Source organism: Pelodiscus sinensis, chromosome 12 (assembly GCF_052426305.1).
Source record: "Pelodiscus sinensis isolate ZL-2025 chromosome 12, ASM5242630v1, whole genome shotgun sequence".
NCBI classification, from domain to species: Eukaryota; Metazoa; Chordata; order Testudines; family Trionychidae; genus Pelodiscus; species Pelodiscus sinensis.
The window spans coordinates 46,021,162-46,038,086 of NC_143063.1; the positions used below are offsets into that span (position 1 = coordinate 46,021,162).

The 16,925-nt window shown below is 56.1% G+C and overlaps 1 protein-coding gene across 5 annotated transcripts in view; it reads right to left on the reverse strand.

The window, feature by feature from the left end:
- KIAA0513 (KIAA0513 ortholog) overlaps positions 1–16,925 on the reverse strand; it is a 92,418-nt gene that overhangs the window by 21,222 nt on the left and 54,271 nt on the right. For all 5 annotated transcript variants that reach the window (XM_075939932.2, XM_075939933.2, XM_075939934.2 and 2 more), the window contains 7 exons: positions 15,119–15,647; positions 8,914–9,013; positions 8,404–8,477; positions 7,805–7,875; positions 3,669–3,867; positions 865–905; positions 288–375 (listed from right to left, as the gene is read on the reverse strand). In XM_075939932.2, coding sequence (XP_075796047.2) covers positions 288–375; positions 865–905; positions 3,669–3,867; positions 7,805–7,875; positions 8,404–8,477; positions 8,914–9,013; positions 15,119–15,471 — 926 coding nt within the window. In that variant the 5' untranslated portion in view covers positions 15,472–15,647. Of the gene's footprint in view, positions 1–287; positions 376–864; positions 906–3,668; positions 3,868–7,804; positions 7,876–8,403; positions 8,478–8,913; positions 9,014–15,118; positions 15,648–16,925 lie in introns of those variants that run through there.

A 16,925-nucleotide genomic window follows, 5' to 3' on the forward strand; every position in this document is an offset into this window, starting at 1 on the left:
GGCTGAAGCAGGGGGGAGCTGCTCCAGCCCTCACCGGTTAACCCTTCACATCCTAAGTCTGCTGCGTGGCTGCACTGACAGATTTCATCGGTTGGGGGGGCGGGGGAAGGCAGCCGTGTGCAAAGAGCAGAGTACCAGGATCAGGCCCCCGGCGGAACGAGGAGGAAGGGCAGCAAGTCATGGGGCCAGCCTGGGAGGACCAGCGGCGGCAATGCTGGGCTCGGCTCCGGGAGCCGCACGGCTGGTGCTATGCTAGGGGTGCCATTGCCCGTGCAGGGTGGCTTTACCAGATCGGCTGCTGCTTCAGGTGCATGTATAAATAGATCTTCTCTCCCTTCTTCTCCTCTTCCTCCTCCTCGGGGCTGTACAGGGAAACTGCGAGGAAGCAGATGTTCCGCTCAGGCTGCGAGGCGGCTGATCGGTACCAACACAAGCTTAGCCCGAACCTGCCCACCCCACGCCCAGGCCGCCTCCCTCCCGTAGCCGGGAAAATATCAGCTCGGAACATCCCCCAAGGGGAGAGAAAAGCCGAGCCGCAAGTAGCGGGCTCTGCCCACGCTCCGTGGGGGAGGGGAACGACCACACAAAGCACCACACAGCTTGTGCGCGGGCTGCGTTCGGCAGCCAGGGGATGCTGCGGTGGACCGGGAGATGCTACCGCTCTGAAGAGCAGGCCAGGAAAACTTCCATGGCAGCTGCCTGAAGTGCCGTGGCAACCCCGAGCGGCTGTCAGTCACGGCAACTTGGCTCTGCCAGCCACTTACGTGATGCTGGCTGAGCCTTGGGTTATCACACCGTGGCTGCCCTCCAAGCCCCTCCTGGATCCCTTCGCTGAGGCCACTGCTTCGTGGCCGCTCTGCTTACCTGTCTTCTGCAGCTTCTCCTTCGGCTTCTCTTCCCCGTCCCTTCAGGGACAAAAGCACATTGTCAGCTCCTCCCTCCCAGAAACCAATGCCCCACAGCAGCAACCAGCTCTGCCCCCTGCCAGCCCATACAACTCTCCCGCTGACATGCACCTTAGGCCACCGGGCGAGAAGCTACGGGGACATACAAGCGACTGACTGAGAGGTGCTACATCACCTCAGCCAAAGTACCTAGGGAGAGCTCCTCTCAACCACCACCTCACGCCTACGCAGCCTATTTCCCCAGAACGTCTCCCACTGCTTGGCCGACACTCTTCTCTCCAAAGCAGGCAAGCCCATTATCCCTCTCTTACCTGGGCACTGGGAAAAAATTCCAAAAAAGGGCAACAAAAATGCTGAGGGGTTTGGAACAGGTGCCATAGGAAGAGAGATTAAAAAGACTGGGACTTTTTAGCTTAGAAAAGAGGAGGAGACAAGGGCGGGGGGGGGGGGGAGAGAAATAGGCTAGAGGTCTATACAATCTTACTCATGGCTGGTGTGGAGAAAGTGAATAAGGAAAAGTTATTTACTTGTTCCCATATCACAAGAACTAGGGGTCACCAAATGAAAGTATTAGGCAGCAGGTTTAAAACAAACCAAAGGAAGTTTTTCATCACACAACACACGGTCAATCTGTGGAACTCCTTGCCAGAGGATGTTGTGAAGGCCAGGACTTTAACAAGGTTCAAAAGACAGCCAGATAAATTCATGGAGGATAGGTCCATCGATGCTTATTAGCCAGGATGGGTAGGAATGGTGCCCTTAGCCTCTGTTTGTCAGAAGCTGGGAATGGGCAACAGAAAATGGATCACTGAAGGAAAGAACAGAACAGGCAATCATCCAAGGGCACCTGGCACTTGCCATTGTTGGAAGACAGGACACTGGGCTAGGTGGACTTTTGGTCTCACCCTGTATGGCCGTTCTTAGGTTCTTTTCTGTGATGGGGAAACGGAGGCACAAGGAGGCTGGTTGATGTGCCCAAGGTAATCCGGAGACTCAGTGGCAGAGCCAGGAATGCATTCCAGTTCTCCTGACTTCCAGTGCCACAGCTAGCCACTAGAGAACCCTACAGACCTGGAACTAGCCACTCTTGCAGAGTCGGAGCGATGAGTCAGAAAGCCCACAGAAGGCTGTTCCCTTCTCTCTGTAGTGGCGTTTCTCACTGAGAGAGTCATCTCTGAACGGAGAGGCGGTCTTGGGGACACATGTATGCCCATCCATGAAGACATGGGCCTCCTCCCCCCACTCCCGCTGGTGGTCAAACATCTCTCTGGCGTTTAGGGAGTTTATACTTTCTGCCAACTAGCATTACAGGCTAGAAATGAGAGCAGCCAACGGCATGCGACATGCAGGATTTCTGCTGCACACCGGCATGGTCTAGCCGGGCAGCTAGGCAGATGGCTTTCAGAGCAGTCTGGAAACCACGGAGACCCTGTCGTGGCACACAGTAAGGACAGACCTCACTAGGAAGCCCACGTAGAGTGAAGAGCTACCACTGGAGAGCCTGTGCAGTTAGGGGCTCACACAGATTGAAGGGCCTTGTCCGTGCGTGCTGGGTGGAATCGTAGCTACCCATGCAGCCGTCTCACCCTTTAGTGCAGCCCATCGGGGTTCTGTGCAAAACGTTTTGTTACTGTTGCTCATGCGCAGGGTTGCCACATGCCCCTGGTTTCCATCCAGAGTTTTTTTCCTATCGCTATTACTAAAGTGACACACACAAATCAAGGGCCCATGAAGCGAAGTGGGGGCTGACTACACACAACACTGATAGTAAGAGCCGGGTGCTCCCTCTGCAGCCAATCGGCACCCCCTGAAAATCCTACGTACCCAAGTGCAGTTAGCAAAGCATTGACTGTGTGTTGTGTGACAATCTTCACAGAATCATAGAACACTAGACTGGAAGGGACCTCGAGAGACCATCCAGTCCAGTCCCCTGCCCTCACGGCAGGACCAAGCACCATCTAGATCATCCCTGATGTCTGTTTAACCCGCTCTTAAATATCTCCAGTGATGGAGATTCCACAACCTCCCTAGGCAATTTATTCCAGTGTTTAACCACCCTGACAGTTAGGAAGTTTTTCCTAATGTCCAACCTAAACCTCCCCTGCTGCAATTTAAGCCCATTGCTTCTTGTCCGATCATCAGAGGCCAAGAAGAATCATTTCTCCCCCACCCCATCCTCCCTGTGACACCCTTTTAGGTACCTGAAAACTGCTATCAGGTCCCCTCTCAGTCTTCTCCGTTCCAAACTAAACAAGCCCAATTCTTTCAGTCTTTCCTGAGCTCGTGTTCTCTAGACCTTTCATCATTCTTGTTGCTCTTCTCTGGACTGTCTCCAATTTCTCCCCATCTTTCTTGAAATGTGGTGCCCACAACGGGGCACAATACTCCAACCGAGGCCTAATCAGCCAGCGTAGTGTGGAAGAATGACTTCTCGGGTCTTGCTCACCACACTCCCGTGAACGCAGCCCAAAATCATGTTTGCTTTTTTGGCCACAGTGTCACGCTATGGACTCTTGCGGCCCACTAAGATAGTGAGGGGGCCACGTGAGTGGCCCGCCACCAGCGTAGGTTGCCCATGACTACTCTAGTGGCTGGGTGAATGTGATTTGGGGAGATGAAGCCCTGAGAGGTAATGGAGGTCCTCATGCGTCTATCCCAGACGGTACAGGCATGTGTCTGGCTGACAGCCATGTGGCCTGTATGTCGCGCTCATGTAGGCCGCAGCACACGCCCCCCACTAGGGGTGAGCGGAGCGACACTCACTCGCTTTTCTTGCCCATGAACTTGGTTTCCAGCCCCCCGAAGAAGCCCTTCACGTTCTCGGTCTTCGCCGACGTGTTCTTCAAGAGGCGCTCGGCGATGTCTTTCTTCTCGGCCAGCCAGCTGTTTGCCGACTTCAGGTACGAGTCGATGCTCCCCGTGGGCTTCTCCTTCGCCTCGGAGGGCAGTGCCTGGGCTTTCCCTACAAGAGAAGGGGGCGCAAAAACAGCTTGTGGAAGGGATCCCTCAGTAACGAGAGCGAGGCTGCTCCTTACCGCAAAGGCTGCGGTGTGACTTTAGCTCGGGGTGGGCAATTATTTTTGAAGGGGCCCCACTTTACGCCTTTACGAAGTGGTGGCCGGCCATCCCGGAAGGGGCGGGGCCTCGGGCAGAAGGGGCGGGGCCAGGAGATTTCACATGCTCTCCCCCCTCCCCACCAGACTCTGATTAGCCTGGGGGCGAGGGAGCACGTGAAGTCTTTGCCCCCTATCCCTACCCTGCCAGGGGCACGTGTTGCCTAGGGAACCACCAACCATTTTGAACAGCTGGCGGTTCTCTCTAGGCACTGCACAGCCCGATGGGGGGGGGAAGGGGGGAGACTCTGCGCGTTCCCCTGTTCTCAGGTCTTGATTGGCCTGGGGGCAGGGCAGTCATGGGCCGGATCACTTGGCTTGGTGGGCTGGACCCGGCCCATGGAGGCTGTCCTGCCCATCCCTGCTTAACTACAAGTGCCTCAAGTCCTTACTCCCAGAAAGGGCACAAAGACACCAGGTGTGTAGCCACCTGGAGACTAAACCACCCAGGTGAGGCTTTACAAGGCAAATCCCCTGCCTTGTCCCTCTTCGCCTTCACGCCAACAGCACGCGTGAGGCCCTGCGTCTCCAGAACCAGCAGGGGGTGCAAGACGGGCGACTGAGGTCTCGAGCATGCTTGTAGCTAGGGAGCAGAGAGAGTCCCTTGTGGGCTGCAAGAGCAGAAACAGTCCCTCAACTGCAGCTTTGGGGCTGCGGGGACGTCACAGGTCTGAGCTCTAGAGGAACGCTCCCTCCCAGCCCCGCTCTGTGTATTTTAGGAATGTCATTTCCCCTCTCACCTGCTCTGCATTCACCACCCAGAGATAAGCTCACTAGCCCCCAGACGGTTCAAGCTCCCCAGCTACAGCTTGTCCCAAAGGAAAATCCCCACTTCCTTGTGCCATAAGGCGGCCTCAGCCCTTCTCCACTTCACTCTCCATCCCAGTTACTCAACCACCCAAATTCGGATACTGAACAGCTCTGGAGAGCAGCTGCCCTGCAAGCTAGGGACAGACCCAGATGATGCTGACAGGTGGCTACCCTCAGAGATGTAAAATCCCGGTTAAAAAGTTAACCAGGTAAACGGGATGTTAAACGTTAGCCTAGGTTGCCCATCACATTCTTGTCTAACAGTTTAACTGGGATCCCAGGGGTGGTGGGACTGGCCATGCTGGAGCAGCCCAGCTGGGCCCACTGCTCTGCGGGCTGCTCTGGCCAGGCCCAGCCCATCACATCACAAGCAGCGGCAGCTCGGGTCTAAGGATGTGCCATTGCGGTTAACTGACTAGTCGATGGAATTTCCAACAACTACTCAACGAGTGGATAGGCATTTCCGCATTCCTCCCAATGTACAAGAGCCCCCGTTAAGGCTCTTGTACATTTCAAAGGAGGCATGTGGAACGCTGCATGCAGCCCAGGACCAGAGGGTAGTCCCTCTGACTCCGGGCTGCATGCAGGAGTGCCTGCTTTGAAATGCACAAGAGTCCCCAGTGGCAGCTCTTGTGCTTTTCTTAGCCACAGCGCCCTCCCCAGCTGAGCCCAAGCTCCACGTGGCATTTCCCCAGAACCCGGGGTCAGCTGGGGACATAGAGGCAGCAAAATGGGGAGGAAGAAAGGGTACTTCAAAGCAGCAGCGCTGCACAGCTGAGCCAGGTATCAGCTGTGCAGTGCTGCCGCTTTGAAACCCTAAGGTGGCATTTCAAAGGGGGAGCCTGGGGTCAGCTGGGGATCCCCAGCTCAGCTGTGTGGCGGCTGCCCCACTGAAATGCCACCTCGCGTTTCAAAGGGGCAGCTCCACGGAGCCCAGGGTCAGCTGGAGAGTCCCCAGCTGACCCTGGGCTCCACGGCGCTGCCCCTTTTAAATGTCACATTGGGGTTTCAAAGCAGCAGAGCCGCACAGCTGATCCCCTGCTCAGCTGTGCGGCGCTGCTGCTTTGAAGTACCCCTTCTCCCCCGCCTCCACTTTGCTGCCTCTATGTAATAAGTTGAGTAGTCCTTAACATCCTTACTCAGGTCAGGCTGGATCCATAGAATCACAGAACTGGAAGAGACCTTAGAAGGTCAAGTCCAGCCCCCTGCTCTAGGCAGGACCAATTCCAACTAAATCAACCCGGCCAGGGCTTTGTCAAGCTGAGACTTAAACACCTCTAGGGATGGAGACTCCACTACTTCCCTAGGGAACCCATCCCAGTGCTTCACCACCCTCCTAGTGAAATACTTTTTCCTAATATCCAACCTGGACCTTTCCCACCACAACTTGAGACCATTGCTCCTTGTTCTGCCATTGGTCACTACTGAGAACAGCCTCTCTCCATCCTCTTTGGAACCTCCCTTCAGGAAGTTGAAGGCTGCTCTCAAATCCCTCCTCACTCTTCGCTTCTGCAGACTAAACAGACCCAAGTCGCTCAGCATCTCCTCATAAGTAATATGCTCCAGCCCCCTAATCATTTTGGTTGCCCTCCTCTGGACCCTCTCCAATGCGTCCACATCCTTTTTGTAGTGGGGGGCCCAGAACTGGACACAATCCTCCAGATGTGGCCTCACCAAAGCCGAATAAAGGGGAATAATGACATCTCTGGATCTGCTGGCAATGCTCCTCTTAATGCAACCTAATATGCCATTAGCCTTCTTGGCTACAAGGGCGCCCTGTTGACTCATATCCAGTTTCTCATCCACTGTAACCGCCAGGTCCCTTTCTGCAGAACTGCTACTTAACTGGTTGGTCCCCAGCTTGTAACTATGCTTGGGATTCATCCGTCCCAAGTGCAGGACTCTACACTTGTCCTTGCTGAACCTCATCAGATTTCTTGTGGCCCAATCCTCCAATTTGTCTAAGTCATTCTGGACCCTATCTCTGCCCTTAAGCGTATCTACCTCTCCCCCCAGCTTGGAGTCAGCCGCAAACTTGCTGAGGGTGCAATCCATCCCCTCATCCAGGTCATTAATAAAGATATTGAACAAAACCAGTCCTAGAACCGAACCTTGGGGCACTCCGCTAGATTCACCGTACTGTGCTCCGGGTGGGGGCTGGCTGGAGGTTGGAACGCCCAGGACAGGTCGGAACGCCCTCCTTCCCAGCCCGGCCAAGCCACCAGTTATCCCTTAACATCCCTAGCTACTGTATGTAGCATCACAATCACCTTGCAACCGCCCATCAGGGTGGGTGCAAAGAGGGGAGAGTGTCACCAGGTTATTTTCCCGACTCATGATGGCTAGAGGAAGGGTGACAACATGGGGTCTCTGGCTCAAAAAGCCATTAAAAACCCCACTCACTATAAGCAAGACCTAGACCCCTCAAGTGTGTAATGGGGGACGGGACGGGGATGAAACCTGCATTACAAACAGCCCGTCTTCCATGTTTTTGCAGACAGTGGAACAAAACCCTTAACCACTGGCTAGTCTAACCAGGGTGAGTTGGGGGGGGGGGGGTTATGAGAGAGATAGATGATAAAATTCCAGGTGGTTTCTGCCAGAAATTGTGGTCAAAATGAGCATTTATCCTGCCTGCGTGGACAGGGGTTAATCGGAATCTCTGGCTGGCTGGGGCACAAGAAAGAGCGATTTAGAGACACTTGGTAATTAAAAGAAGCTGGTCCCAGTCATAACAAAAGAGCTGCCACTGGACATGGATTTCTTATTGTAAAAGCTCCCAGCTCAGTGGAATCAGAGGCGTCAGAGTTCCTAGCAGGGGGGAATCTCTGAGCCTCACGAGTCCATTTTAACCCGAGGGCACAAACTCTGCCCTGTAGCACCATCCTAACGACCCCTTCCCCAACTCCTATTCTGCAGAGCTGTGTCAATGCCCCTGCTCCTTTGAAAAGCACCCCAGGCCCACAAGCCGCTTACCGATGTAATAGTACGTGAAACACATGGTCATTAGATTTTTGGCGGGTCCAAAGTCATCCATCTGGTGACACCTGAAATGGGTGGGGAAGAGACGGAGGGAATAAACATAGCAGAACGTGCAGGCGCCCTGCAATACTAGATGTTCCGGGACCTGGCCGTCTCTGTCATAGTGTCAGCTTAACCCTCCCCAAGCTCCAGTTCCCGTAGATCCCAGTCGGGAAATGTCAGACTTACTGCATCCCGCCTGCTCAGAACCCCACCCAACTCAGCGTTACCTTCCCTAAACCCACCTGCCTTCCCAGGAAGAGCTCCCCTTCCCTGCTTTCCACTAACCCAGACACTCCGCTTCCAAGTAGCATGGCGCATTCACGCTGGAGCGGCTGCCACCTGAGATGTGGCCCTCCAAACAATTTTGGGGCACAGAAAGTGCTTGCATAGAGGTCGCCCTGTGACTCGAATAGGGCCGGCTCCTGATCTCCTACTTAGCCGAGGCTCCCAGAATTGGGCGAGAGGAGGGGGGGGCAAAGCACCCCTCTCACGGCTCGGGGAGGGCTGAGCGGCGAAAGAGGAATCCTGCTTTGCCACCCGCCGTTACTTACTCAAACAGCACCACGGCGAAGGACTGCACCAGCCGGTAGAACGTCTGCTCCGACACACACTTGGAGTGACAGCGCTGCAAAGACAAAGGGAGCTGACGCGCGCCCGCTTCCTCGCCGCTGCGAACAATGATGCGCTGAGACGAGGGCACCCAGAGCGCTGGGCACAGCGGGGCAAGGCCACTTCCTGCTGGTGTGACCGCGTGGGATTGTACTTGGGGCTGGGAGGGGTTTTGAGACGTTATTTTCAATTTTTTAAATTGAAACGAGCGACTTTTCTCTAATGGTCTGCTGCCTGGTGAGTGGAACATTTGCAATTTTAATGCAGTCCCCTGCATACAGCTCTGGCCCCCAGCGCTCCCCTGTGAGATGTTCTCCAAACGCACCACTCTGCTGGTCTATCAGGTGTCCCCAAGACCCACCCTCCTGCACAGACCATCCCCAGGCACCCCCATCTGCTTTGGCACAGAGGAGTTATTGCCAGGCAGCTGTTATCCCTGCCTGTCCCCTCACCTGAGCGCTGACGTATCTTGCAAACCACTCCCTGCCTTTTCCGTGCTCTCCGCTGCACAGCTCCCCAAACTTGGCCTTCTCTTCTTGGTCCAGGTCCTCCCTGGAACAGAGGAGAAATCAAACAGGCTTTAAATCCCCCTCCAGCATGGAGCAGAAAATTCTGCAGCATGTGACACGAGTGGAGATGCTCAGAGAACCAGGAGCAGATCCTGGCGTGGGAAGAAACCCCCAAGTTCAATCAAGGACACAGCTGTATCAGCAAGACTGCTGGTTGCAGGACACATCTGTATGGTCATGCACTTTAGGCTGCTTCTTGGCCTCTGCCTTGTGCTCCTGGTCTTCACTAACAGATGCAGTATCTCTCGGGGGAACATGCTTTTGTTCAGGGTATCGCCCGTCACTGAGGGCATGTCCACACTGCAACATACATGCCTGGGCTGGAGCCTAATCCCCTTAGCATCACTACCACAGCTGCACTAATTCAGGGCTCAGATGAGGGGCTCCAGGCTATTGAGGGGCCGGAGGCTCTGAGCTCGAGTTGAGCCAGGACCCAGGATCTGAGCTCCATCTCTCTGCCGTGTAGACGTAGCCGTGTGTGATTCGGGTCCCAGGCAGCGGCTGGAAGTATCCCATAATTCCAAGGGGCAGCTCCCTATCCCAACACTGTGCTCTCCTCACAATGAAAATCCGCACCCCTTGGCAAAAGTCTGCCTTGAGCCACTCTCTCCTGAACAGGGGTCTGCAAGACTCGCAAAGAGCCTTCAGGGTTCACAACGGAGAGCGAACCCATCAAGCCTTCTGCAAGGCCAGCTGCTCCCTAGTAACATGCAGGCCAGGCAGCACAGTCCGAGGGCTAAAAGCGGTGACATTTGGAGGGAGGGGGATGCGCTGGGACAGTAACTTTGACTCAGGCCTGCACCCTGCAGTGTGGACACCTGAGGCCCACGTTCGAGCAGGGATTAGAAAAAAGTCCTAATGCAGGGTTCAAACACCATGTAGACGCACTAACCCAGGGTTCTCTGCCACAGGTCAGCTGACTCGAGTCCCACTAACCCTGGTCTTACACTGCAGGAGAGACGTACCCTGGGTCGAACAGTCATCCTGTGGTGGTCCCCACTTACTGACTTTTTGGGGACTTCTCCAGCCCACAGGGTGCCCGCTCCCAGCCCTGTGCTGGGGATGGGGGGCTACCACGGGCTCCCAGGGTCCTATGGGCAAAGGTTGCCCCAGTCCCCCGCAGGCAGGGAGCTGTTCCAGCCCACCCCATTGACTGGTTAACTCAGGGGTTGGCAAAAGGGCCTCCATGGGCCGGATCCAGCCCGCAGAGGTCCTGCTGCTCCCCTGCCCCCAGGTCAATCAGGGCCTGGGGGCAGGGCAGCGTGCAGTCTCCTCCCGCCCTGCAAGGGGCTCGGCACTTAAGAGTCAACCGCCAGCTGCTGCTCAGCTGGTGGGTGACCAAGTGTGGTGCTGCCTTGCAGGGCGGGGGCAGACTTCCCGCAAAGTCTCCTCCCACCGTTGGACAGGTCGGGGGCAAAGACGTCACGTGCGCTCTTGCCCACAGACCAATCAGGGTCTGTGGGCGGGGAAGCAGGAAGCATCCCGGCCTTGCCCCTTCCCCCTTAAGCCCTGCCCTTTCCGAGGCAGCCCGGGGCCCCTGGCTGAAAATTATTGCCCACTCCTGGGTTAACTGGAACCGGTAAGAATCCCCCGTTAACCAGTTAACCTTTCCTAGATCTGTAACGCAGTCCCCGCTTCAAGGAGCCCACATGGGGAATAAGGATGAATGACAAGACACGATTGGGTGGGTGAGTATTTCTCGCCACAGCAGGAAGGGGAGGTACCGGGTGAGTGTTACACTCATCGGTCTGCTTGCTGAAAGGTATTAGGACTGGTCATGCAGCCTCCCAGGTGGCACGTGACATCTGGCAGAAGTAGCAAGACACGACACATGGCCAAGAGCTTATGACCCAATAGTTTTTCCTAAACATTTTCAAAGGGGCATCCGTCACTCTCCAGAAATTCTTTACACACCATGAACAATGCTCTGGTGGCAGCAAGAGAGAGACAAACCACTCCTGCCTTGTGTAGCAGGGAGGAAGCGGTTAATGAAAATCAGGATAAACTTAAAAAGTGACAAATGGTCTGGTAGCACTTTAAAGACCAACAAAACATGTTGATGGCATCATGAGGCACAGCCCACTTCTTCAGATGACCAGAGTGTTGGATGTCCAGAACTAAAATAAATAGGGAAGAAGGGGGGGGGGGGGGGAGAAGAGGGAGAAAAAAATGGGGGGGGGGGGGTGGACGACAAGAGGAGGCAGTGGGTATAAAAATATCAAGGGGAAAAATCAAGGGGAAAGCCAAGCTGGAATGTAACAGGAAAAACAAATAGTCTATATTTCTCAAACTGGGGGGCGGGGGGGGGAGTGCCCCCCTGAGGGGGTGTGAAGAAATTCCAAGGGGGGGGCGCAAGGTGACTCAGCCCTCCCCCCCCCCCAAGTTTTGCTGCTATTTTTGCTTTTTGGCCCCCATCAGTTCCTTTTTTTTGTTGTTGTTGCTGGGGCGGGGGGGGGGGCGCCATGAGGGTTTCTCAAATAAAAAAGGGTGCGTGATGCTGAAAAGTTTGGGAACTGTTGGTCTATAAGCACCTACAGATGGGATAGTCAAAAGAGGCAGATAAGAACCATTATTGGCAATCAGAGAGGAAGAGTACTAACAGCAGGCCAGGCTATCCAGCACTGGCCAGGCACAGCGGATCCTCTGTGTCTGCAGCAGAGGAGGCTGCCTGGCAGAGAGGGAGCAGGCAAAGCAGCACTGTTGTGTGGAAGCACCGTGCATGTTAATGGAAGCTGCTTTGGCTAATGGTTTTATTTTACTTTTGAAGAATCCAAAGGAAACAAAGCCCCTAGCTCGGCGAGGAGCCAAGGTTTCTGCTCTGGGTTTGGATAACGCAGAACTGCAGATCCCAGGCAACTGCGCTCACAAACGAGACAGAAGCGTTACACATCTGAGGGGCTTCTCCGGAGCCAAGGAGGGAGTGCTGCTTACCGAGAAGAACTGCCAGCTCGGAGGCAGCCAAAGGGGATTTCTGCTGACAAGTGCTCAGACTTGCCAGGAACATTGTGGAAGTGAAACAAGAGCTCTATTCTCAAAGGGTATTTGCTCAGCCACTCAACTGGGGCAAAAACCTCACCGGAAACAGAAAGGGAACCTCCCTTCCACTGCGGTGACAAGGAACGTCCGCGCGCTCGGCTCCTGGTTGGGATTCCCACCTGGGGCACTCTTCATGCACACACAGCGCACGGGGAGACAGCCCGTTGGCCTGCACTGCAGGAGTCGATTGGTTTGGTGCGATGAAAAATGTCAGCAGGTAGATGTTGACATGTGGACGGGGTGGAGGCAGCTTCCCCGCCCCTGCTGCCTCTGTATCAGAGGCAGCAGTGCAGGAGGAAGGACAGGTGGGAGCCAGTGCTCCGCGGGAGCCGGTATATGTGGGGAGCTGGCTTAAAAGCTGGCTCCCCGTGCACACTGGCTCCCACCTGTATCAGAGGCAGCAACGGGGGGAGGAGGCCGCATGTAACCGTGGGCTCGTTGGTTAACAAGTGCACGTTTACACTTTCACACCCTCACTCAGGATGTGAGCCGGTTTCTCCCGTACAGTCGACACGATGGAGGAGGCTCTATCTGCCATCCCTCTGACCCGTCCCAAAGAGCACTTTGTGCCAGACAGCCCCTCGCTGTGCTCTGGATCACTCCAGCTGCCATATGGCAACTCCTTGCTCTCCCTTCCAGCTCAGCGGTTCAGCAAAGTCCCATGTGACCAGGCACCCCGATCCCAGCACAACCCCCCAGTGCAGTAACCTCCCCACTGGACTGGTTTAGGACCCTGCTCACAAGGCGGCCCCCTTCCCTGCTGCTTTTGGCAATTTGGCTCTCAAGAGGGGGGAAGGACGGAGCTGCCGATTTCCACAGCAGCAGCTGAATCACCCCAAGCAAAATCCTCAGCTCTGCCGAACGCTTCCCAGCAGATCTGCTCAGTCACGGGGGATGCGCTGACCCACGGGAGGGTACAGACCAAAACAAGGAAGCCGTGCTGCCGGGTTAAGGGCCCGAGGCTTCCGCTGCCGACCCACAGCAAAACAGACCCCTGCGTGCGTCGGAGCCCCTGACATTTACACGAGCGAGGAGGTCTGCATCAGAGCCCGGGCAGCGCAGGCGTGTGCAGCAGGGCGCACAGGACACAGCCCCGTTGTGTCCCCTCCCGGATCACATGCAGGCTAAGCAGAGTGATCAGAGTAATCGAAGCTGGCAGCCAGGCCGGAGCCGGTAAGTGGGCCCCCAGGGGCAGGCAATCAGACTGGGACGTGCTGTTCCAGGCAGCACAGTCGGAGGAAGAGCTGCACGTAGGGGACACGCCAGATGCCTCCGCAGCTCCGGCAGGTAACAAGACACAATGTCAAAGGCCAGTCCCTGCAGCCATCCTAATCCAGGCACTTAGCATGACTCCGCTGGCCTTCCTCTAAGACGGCTCCAGGCTAGCGGCAGGGAGAGGGATGGCTTCTCCGCAGCGCTTCTACCAGCCACATGTCAATTCCACCCCCTTCTTTCCTGGGTACGTGCAACACAGCCACAAGCACACAGGCAGCGCCCGACATGCACCTCGAGCCGATGCCCCATCCCACTCCCCAACTGTCATCCCCCGACTCAGTTGTCATCTCACTTCACGGTCCACTGGCTGCTCGGTATGGAAGGAACAGAGCAGAGGGACGCATGCATGAGGGCACGCACCCCCCAAGGCCACGCAGCACGGAAAAAGGCCTGGTGCCGAGCACCCGAGCAGCCCAGACTGCGAGTGCGAGGACAGGGAAAAAAATAGGTCTCGTTAATTTCAGTCCCTTCAAGAGGGAGGGGAACGTGCAGAACCTAATATCCCTCGCTGTAACTACTGTCCTTTTCGTCGGAGGATCTACAAGCGCTGAGAAGCACAAGTGAATTTAGCCTCAGCCTCTCATCCCCACTGGTGAGGTTAGGAACGGTCCCATTCTAGAGAGCCACAAAACTGAGGCAGGGAGAAGAAAAGGGACTTGCCCCTAACACAGTGGCAGAAGCAGGAGGAAGAGTAGGATCCTGGCCCCCTGAATCCCAGTCCCTGGCTGTAGTTCCTCTAAGAGCACCACATGGAGGGGAAATCTACATTTGCCAGATGCGGGAGGGAGGAGAATTTAAGCTTTGAAAAAGGGCAAAGCAGAGAAAAGTCACGCCTGGGAAAGTTACTCAGCAGTGTGCTCTGGAGGAGGGGGCAGCTTCATTATTTCCCATGCTCCCCCAGCATGCACCTCTGCCCATAGCAAACCCCTTCATGCCTGGCTCCTTCCACCCCCCCATCCCAGCATGCACCTCTGCCCATAGCAACCCCCACTGTGCCTGGCTCCTTCCACCCCACCCCCCCCATCCCAGCATCACACTTCCACCCTCCCATCCCAGCATGCACCTCTGCCCATAGCAACCCCCTTCATGCCTGGCTCCTTCCACCCCACCCCATCCCAGCATCCCCCTTCCATCCTCCCATCCCAGCATGCACCTCTGCCCATAGCAACCCCCTTCATGCCTGGCTCCTTCCACCCCCCATCCCAGCATGCACCTCTGCCCATAGCAACCCCCTTCATGCCTGGCTCCTTCCACCCCCCCCCCCATCCCAGCATCCCCCTTCCACCCTCCCATCCCAGCATGCACCTCTGCCCATAGCAACCCCCACTGTGCCTGGCTCCTTCCACCCCACCCCCCCCCACCCTGGCCCCCACCCCCCCCCCATCCCAGCATCCCCCTTCCACCCCCCCATCCCAGCATGCACCTCTGCCCATAGCAACCCCCACTGTGCCTGGCTCCTTCCACCCCCCCCCCCATCCCAGCATCCCCCTTCCACCCCCCCATCCCAGCATGCACCTCTGCCCATGCCTGCAGTGCCTTCTCCCCCCCCATCCCAGCATGCCCCTTCCACCCCCCCATCCCAGCATGCACCTCTGCCTAGAGCAACCCCCGCCATGCCTGGCTCCTTCCACCCCCCATCCCAGCATGCCCCTCTGCCCATAGCAACCACCTTCATGTATGACTTCTTCCACCCCATCCCAGCATGAACCTCTGCCCATAGCAACCCCCGCAGTGCCTGGCTCCTTCCACCCACCCCCACCAGGCCTGGCTCACTCACCCCCCGCTGAAGATCTTCTCCACATACTGCCTCATGAACTCCCGGCGCTCCACCATCACCTCGTCCTTGGCGGACTCGGTGCTCTGGTTGGACGAGAAGGACTCGTTGGACGAGGAGCGGCGGTAGTTGTTCCAGCTGTGATGACTCGGCGAATCCCCCATGTCGTTCTCGCTGTCGGCCGACTCCGTGGTGTCGCTCTCCTCCCCCACAGACGCCGGGTCCCCCAGATGCTCCAGCAACCCATTGCCGCTGGAGGGCGGAGGGGGCGAGGGAGCGGGCTCCGCGGGGACAGAGGCCGGGGGCTCAGAATCAAAGTCAATGAGGTTCCCCACCGGCACGTAGGTGGCCTCCATGGCTCTTGGAGTGGGCGGGTAGCAGGTTGGGAGGCCGCTTGGGCTGGGCTCGATTTCCCTTTCGCCCGTCAGTGAGATTTCGAGGCCATCCGCAGCTCAGCGTGGCAGAGGCGCTCCTAGGATAAGCTGGCTAGAGCTGGCAGGTCCCTGCGAGGCTCCAGACGCTCAGAAGGCATCTGAAAGACAAGACACAACCACCACTGAAAGCGCAGCCTGGGGAACTGGTGGCGTCAGGCCAGAGCAGCAGCGGGCCCAGAACTTCCCAGGCCCCTTTATCCTTCCAGCGACAGACCCTTATTCAGCCGATTCCCACTCCTCCACCAGCTGTGGTTACTATACTAGCAGGACAGGGAGACAGCAACTGGCCAGTGCCGGCTTTGCAGCCTTACCAACCCACCCACCTAGCGGGCGGTTGCAGCTTTTCCCCTAATTCGCCCATTTGGCCTGGTAATTTAATTAGCTCAGGCTTTTTGCTGAGTGGCTGTACAGTAATTCCTCATTTAACACGTTTTCGCGATAGCACGATTTTTTTTTGGGGGGGGGTGCGTTTTTCAAACAACACGATTTCCCCCAGCCAGACCTTCACTGACAGCTGTGTGGGGCTTCCCCCCCTCTTCTCCGCCCCAGCTTGTAGGCCGGCAGCTGGGTTTGTTCTTGCAACAGACACCACCGCTTGAAACGCAACCCCCACCTTTTCCATTATTTTCAATGGGAAAATGGACCCTGCAGAACACGTTTTCACTTAACACGATCGTTTTCTGCAACATATCCATAGTGTTAAGTGAGGAATTACCGTACTCAGCGTTACATGGTTTTCTTCCTCCTGGTTCACTTCCCCTTGTAAAAGGAGCCCCTGGGGGTTGCCCCAGCGGGATGGGAACTGCCCTTTTGTGGGGGAAGACAGACAACAGAAGCCACATGCCACATCTGGAAAGTGCGCTCCCCGGCTTGACATACAGAACTGGTTTTTGCGGTGGCGTTGCACCTTGTTGAAGAACCAAGGTGGGTGAGACCATCTCTTTAGCTGAACCAGCCTCAGTTGGTGACAGAGAAAGTGTCCAGTTCCACAGAGAGCTGGGAAAGGTACTGGGAGGGTCAAAGCAAGGAGCAGCAGACTGGGACACATCGGGGTTAACAAGTGGCCAGCCACCCTTCAAAACGAAATGGGCAATTAACCCTTCTGCAGTCACCGGCTCGCTCTCAGTTCTCACTCACCAAGAGAAACCTGCACCACGCCTCCGAAAGATGCAGCTGGGAGCTCAGTTTCGTGACTCTGCTTGGCACCCAAAATTAGGGACTCGCAGCAGACAGACTGGCTACGTCTACACTGGCACAATCTCACTCAAAAACTCTTTTGCGGGAGAGTTTTCTTGTGCAAAAATTCTTCCAGAAGAGAGCATCTACACTGGCATGTGCTTTTCTGCAAGAGATGTGCTTTTGCGCAAGAGCATCCA